At 33.1% G+C, this 6647-nt stretch overlaps 1 protein-coding gene across 3 annotated transcripts in view; it reads left to right on the forward strand.

Moving 5' to 3' along the window:
- The window catches only part of LOC148947131 (G patch domain-containing protein 1 homolog), a 57293-nt gene extending 51905 nt beyond the window's left edge, over window positions 1–5388 (forward strand). For all 3 annotated transcript variants that reach the window (XM_089096896.1, XM_089096898.1, XM_089096897.1), the window contains exon 9: window positions 4440–5388. In XM_089096896.1, the coding sequence (XP_088953022.1) occupies window positions 4440–5235 (796 nt within the window). In that variant the 3' untranslated portion in view covers window positions 5236–5388. The remainder of the gene's footprint in view (window positions 1–4439) is intronic.
- Window positions 5389–6647: the final 1259 nt, after the last annotated feature.

Raw genomic sequence — 6647 nt, forward strand, 5'->3', positions numbered from 1 at the left:
ACAAACGTCTTTCAACAGTCTTTTATTTACCGTCCGATCAATCAACAGTCTTTTATTTACCAAGTGCCATATAACAATAAAACACAAGAGAATACAGATATATTAATTACACAAACGTAGGTAATACCGTCACACTAAGTACACCGATATCCTAAGGTGGGTGAAACTGAAGATTCTTAGTGCATTCATGAATTAATTTCCAATTTGGGTATTGTCTTATTTATCTCTGCAGTTTCTTAACTCCTCTTAAAGTATCCTATTTAATTTCATTGATCAATTGAATTGCACACAATTTAATATTGAACCACTAAACATCAGCTACAGTTTGGATATTCAAGGATGCAATGCTGTGTAAAGATCACGTGATAACCAGATGGTCCTCATTTTATAATCTCTATAGGATTGGAGGGCTGTCGGAGGTCATGCCTTGCAGGTCATTGCCAATGCGATGCACTCGCTATAGTACTGGCCGTCATTGCTTTTCGCGCCAATGTACCAAAGGGAATGTTTTGTTTGACGTAGTAGTCGCCATGTTAAATAACCTTCCATTCTTTAGGAGAACTTAGAATAAATATTTTGGGATCAAGAAAGATAATTGCCAGGACTAGTAGTATGTCATCAGATGGAAATCTCGTTTAAGAAATTTATGACAGTCAGTAATCTTACCGGTATTACCTGACGTGCCATGGCTTATGTCATTTGGAAACTTTTTTGAGCTGGTTCCGCATTGAATTACTCAAATCAGTTCTTTTTTCAAATAGATTTTTTCTTTTGTAAATTGTACGTTCAGTTTGATTTTAATGTGAGTCTTCCGCGTTGTTCTACATCTCCACCGTTATATTCTCTCGTAGAAGAGTAGACTAAATGCACGTGGGGTAGTTCTAACATATTATTCTCAGTGTTTATCCTAAAGTTGTCATGTTATCTTGTTACTGTCTTGACAAATTGTCTCGTCATGCATGCATGGCCACACTGCAAATTACTCTTCCAATTTTTCAAGCTCTTACAAAATTTTAATCTAATGTATGGGATTCAGTTTTATTCATTCAGATTTGTTAGTTTATAAAATAAGAATGAGTTTGCTTGAAAATTTAGTCCTTGTTTCATTGTTTCCTTGATCGTAGTTATAAAAACAACAATTTTATTTCGTCTACCCTTTAATCAATTGGCCCAGAACTGAACTACGTACCAACCAACCCCATATAATTTACTAATTTAATTGATTAGTTTCTGTTAGTTTTAAGTTTTATTGCTGTTCTTTGCTTTCAGTCGAAAAAAAACTTGTTTTTAAGTGTATGTTTCATTTAAGTGTTTGTTGATGATGGCTGATGCAAGTTCATTATATTTGTGCTTTTTATGATGATCGCCGATGTAAGTTTATTGTATTTGTGCTTTTTTTGTGTTCATGGCCTATTTTTGGCTTTAGTGCACTTATCTATCCGTCTATTCTAACTTAATGATAATTGTAAGGGACATTTTATAATTACTCTTCAGACTATTTGTAGCTCATGCAAAATTTTAATTTTTAAATCCGGTCGTTTGATGTTGTGATTTAGTATTTAATAATCACTTCTATGTTCCACTTGGAGAGTGAATTCCTTCGTTAATTATTTCCAAACAAATAAACGTTCAAATGGGAATAAGTTTATTTATTAGACAGTGAAAACAGATATTGTACAAAAGTCTAGATATTTCGACTACATATACAGCGATCGTTATCAGCAGGTGTCTGCTGCAAAATTATCTACTTTTGTATCTGTTTTTACTGTCTAATAAATGGACTTATCCGTATTTAAACGTTTATTTGTTTGTCATGGAAAGGCAGTATGGTCTTGGGAAAAAAAAATTACCTAATTGAAGGTATTACGTCGAAAATACTAATTATTTCCTTAATTCAACTCTGCACTAACCCAGCCAATTAATGATTTAATTGGTTCATTTGATTAACTAAATTGTTTTGTTTTTAAACGGCTATTTCTAAGTTGATGGACTTTAAACCGATTAAGGTAGTTAAAATTGGTTAAACTAATTGATTCTGATTTGATTCAAATTGCATTTTGTTTGTTAATTTAATAATTTAATTGATTCATTTTGAGATATTTATTATACCAAAAATCGTGCTTGACATGCTAAACATAGTTGCCTGGACTTTTAAATTTGACCCCAAATTTTTCAAAGTTTTTCGATTTATCAAGTTTTACAGAAGGCAGTTTTCACATTTTTACTTTTCAATTTATTTGCTTGTGTAAAGGGATTTAGTTTTGCTAATTTTCAAGATAATTCTTGCTTTTGAATTGCTGAAAGCTCAGGCTGATGTCAGTACGGAACTGCGAAAATCACCAAAGCATGGTTTCTTGCTAATTAAATTCCATTTTATTTTTTAATAACATTTTTCAATTCTATGATTTAGGGCAAAAGTTCTATTAAAGTAAAATACCTAAAAACAACCACACATTTGAGATGAGGGAATTCCGCAAGGTTGAGTTGTGCATGGGCCGACTTGTGTTTCGTTAAGTTTTCTGAGTGTTCAGTTCGGACATCGTTTGTTTTTTATTTACTTCACGCGCTTAAACCTAGATCTTACCTGACAACCTGTTCTGATCGAAAAAAAATTCTGAATAGTTTGTATTTTCAATCGATTTTTAAAGATTTTTTCGAAACCATGTAGTTTTCTATTTAAAATAAAAGAGTTAAAAAATCACTAGTAGTCTTTTAATATAACCTCACATGCACCTTTCACCTGGATTCGTATCCCCTCTCAAGCCAAATTTTTGCTGATCTGAACCTAGAGACTGAATTTGTCTTTGTATTGCTCTAGATTATTTTTCTCGTGCAAAATATTTTTTTTTCTGTGGAAATTTTTTTTTTCGTGCAATTTTTTTTTTCGTGCAAAATGTGCAAATTTATTGCTGAATTATACACATTCTGCATGTAATTCAAATATAGTTCGCATATTTGGTTCATGTAACTCAGTATGATCATAGGCTGTAATTGTTTGTCTATATGGCTCACATAGCCGAACTTTTTGGCTCGTACAGTTCAGCTGCTGCAATTCAAAAGAGGGTGACATATTTTACTGGAGAGCACAAAAAATTAAAAATGAGTCATGCCTATTTACTATCATCAAAGATTGTTTACTGATTTTATGTTTGAACAGACCGTTGCAGAGTATACAAATCACAATTAAGAAAGCTTTTTCTGTAAGGAGTTTGAAGCGAGTTGTCTGGAGGAAAATTTGGGCTTGTTAGTGTTAGTGTTATAAATGACCGCGATTATGATATTCTTATTGAAAGAACGGTTGCAATTTGAGTCATATAGACTTTTTAGTCTAAGAAGTTGCAAAATTTTCAGTAAATAAGAAACTTTTGCCTGGCTTTATTTAAAAGAAGTTGAACTGCTAAGATCTTGATAAAAAAAAAATATCATAAAATAAAGTTACTTAACGCCAAAGATAAATTCTTTCAGTTATTTTTTCTGTTAGAGAACACACTTAATTCTTTTAAATTGAATAAAATGCTCCAGACCTTTCAAATTGACGTGAGTATTCGACTAAGATTCTTTGGAATTTACTAGAGTTCTGAAACTGATTAAAAAGATGAAAGAGATGAATCCGTTGCTAATTTTTAATCGGGCACTGTTTCAATTTTTTCACCAGGTCGTCATTGAGATGAAAATGGATTTCGGTTTATCAGTTAAGCAAATAAATAGATTTATTTATATAGCAAAACATTAATTTATTAATTTATGCCGCAAAATTTTCAGCACACAAGGAAGCATTAACCCCCTTAGCAACAAAGTTCTTTCGTACATGATGTTTTTTTTTCTCTTTCTCTTTCCGTAAAACATTAAAAAAAAAAGAGAGACACGTCAGTGCTACCCATGCAAAATATGATTTTCCTAGTTGTTGAACGTGGGGGGCTATTAACCTCCAATTAAGGGTTTTGACTGTCTGAATGACAATCTGTCATTGTCCCATTTGTCCCATTGTCCCATGATTGTTAATGTCCCATTGACAATCTCAATGGCGAACTTCCCATTTTAATTGGATCTGATTTTGATTAATTTTAAGCTCTTTTTCAAAATTATCAAACGTTTGTTCAAGTAATTACAAATTTTTGTTCCATTGAATCTGGACGAAAGTTACTATTTGAAAATATTGTTAAATGAGAAATTTTTGGCACCTGATATTTTTTTAGAACCTGTTTTTTTCTAAATTTAAGCTACTATTGGCCGTGGATCGTTTTTATTATCTGCAACTGCTGTTGCTATGATTCAAACTTGTTATTATCCCACAATCCCTGGTACCTATTAATGGGTACACGAACGATTAACTGTTTGAGGAGTGTTATAAATGTAGAAAATATAATCAAATATCTCTTTAGCCATATTCATGATTCTCTCCTATTACAGTTTTTTATTCTTAATTTTTTTTTTCACAGTGCTCCCGAGAAAAAAACTGAGAGGAAATCAAGTTTGCCTCTTTTCACTGCTTTAGCCTTGGCAAAAGAGAAAAAAGAACAGGAAACCAGTGGATTAGAATCACTGCCTGCCCCGCAGGAAATCCCTCCTGAGCTTGAACCTGAAAGGGAGCTCCCCAAAACAGAAGAAGTAGATTTGGTGACCGTATTATTTCATGAAAGACCTCCAATAGACTTATTTAAAGCTATATTTGCTGATTCGGATTCAGAATCTGAAGATGAAGTTACAACTCTTACTCAGCCTCCTATAACAAAACCAGCAGGATTGGGCACAATACCAGCTGTTTCTACTGTCGAATCTAAAGTTGGTGGACCTTATGAAAATATCACACTTGTACCACCTATTGAACAAAAAACAGATGTAGGAAAGGGACAAGATAAAGCCTACAGTGAAGGAATAAAAAAGGGAATTATAGACGGGAATCTACTAGCTATTACTGAAAAACCAATATTCACAAAAACACTTTCCAAGCAGATGCAGATAGTTGAAGAGAAGGATCAGGCTTTGATCGAAGAAGGTAAAGTAAAGGACGAGAAGGATTTAGCAGAAACTTCAAAATCAAAAGTTAAGTCGGACGAATTGAGAAGATTGGAAATACTGGAACGACTGAGAGAGTTTGACGACTTGGAGGAAGTCAATGACATACGTAAAGTTAGTACATCAGGAAGTGAAGATGAGTGGGTGGAAATAGACCGATCTGATAAGAAAAAGAAGAAAAAGAAAAAAAGGAAAAAAGAGAAAAAGAAAAAATATTGATTTTGGCACCTTGCCATTTTGAATATTAAGTAAGTGTTCCCTGTGAATCATTTTTGTAAACATGTCTATGATGGATTCTTGTTTGCTTGATTTAATGACTTCAGGAAATGTAGTGTATGTGATTTTTAATGCTTATAAATGCTGAATATTCTTTTTCTTTTTAACTTGTATGGATAGATACACGCAGCCAAATATATTGAGGAAGGGTAGAAGTTTCCCAGAGTTTTTTTTTTCTGGAGAGGGTCTGGGATACCAAAAAAAAAAAAATGTATTTTCAAATCACTTTTGTCAAATCCTTCGATTGAAAAGAATCCTTCAGCAAGAACTATCACGGTGCCAACTTAACCGATGTAGAGAAACCAGCTTTTGAAGAATGTGGTTCATGCCTTAGGTTAAATCAAGAAACAGAGTATTTATTTTCACCGCTATGCTCTGGCAGAAATCACTTACAGTTTGTATTTTAGGATAATTCTGATTTCGATTTGTAATACACAAAAAAAAACTGAATATTTAGCGATTCAAAAAAAGAATGTTTCCTTTTTTCATTTTACATCGCTATGACAGCTTGATTTGAGCAGTAATTTCTCTTCTGTTACTCACAAATCCTAGTTACAGAATTGAAATTGATATTACTAATCCCATATTTTTCTATTTAATTACATCATGTTACCGTAAATCGCAGCTTGAAGCAAAATTAGGATATCCGTCCTTGTTATGCTCTGCGATAACTTCTTTGGCTTGTTTTTTGCGTCTGGTTGCTTTTTAAGTCCTGGTTGAGGATTTGGCTTTCTCTCAGTTGAATCTCTTAATATACCAACTCTATTTTGCACTGGAATGTGTTTGTTGACTCAGCAGACACTGTGACTTCTAAGAGCTCCTATTGGTTGACTACTCTCTGACTGAAGAAGTGACTTCTTTCTCTGGTGGTACAATGCTGTTTTGAAAGTTTTTTCGAATGTCCTCTAATCATGTGGTACATATGGTAGGTAAGAAGAGAAATAATGGTGTTTTAAAATATAATTTTGGCGGCTAAAATTATATCCTCTCGTTTTCTGCTTTGGGGAGTTGTTTAATCAATCTTTTTATTCCCTAAAATACACCCTTCTAGGAATTTTTCAAACTTGGCGATCAAAAAATGTGTTCCAAATGCTCAATGATCTCTGCTTGTTTTCTATGGAGTAACATTATCCTCAGTATGTTACATTCTGGCAGACATCAGTGGCAACATCTATGGAATACGATGTTGGTATTTTTTTTTCTTTTCTTTCCATGACCACACGGCCTTTTCTATGACGAAATAAATACGGGTTTCAAATAGGGACATGTCCTTTTATTAGACAGTGAAACAAAAATATAAAACAAAGGCTCTAAATATTTCGATGACACAGCTATTAGAAGAACAAGATAGTAAA

Source organism: Artemia sp. Qi Xiang Cuo, chromosome 11 (genome assembly GCF_049724085.1).
Source record: "Artemia sp. Qi Xiang Cuo chromosome 11, ASM4972408v1, whole genome shotgun sequence".
Classification (NCBI taxonomy): Eukaryota; Metazoa; Arthropoda; class Branchiopoda; order Anostraca; family Artemiidae; genus Artemia; species Artemia sp. Qi Xiang Cuo.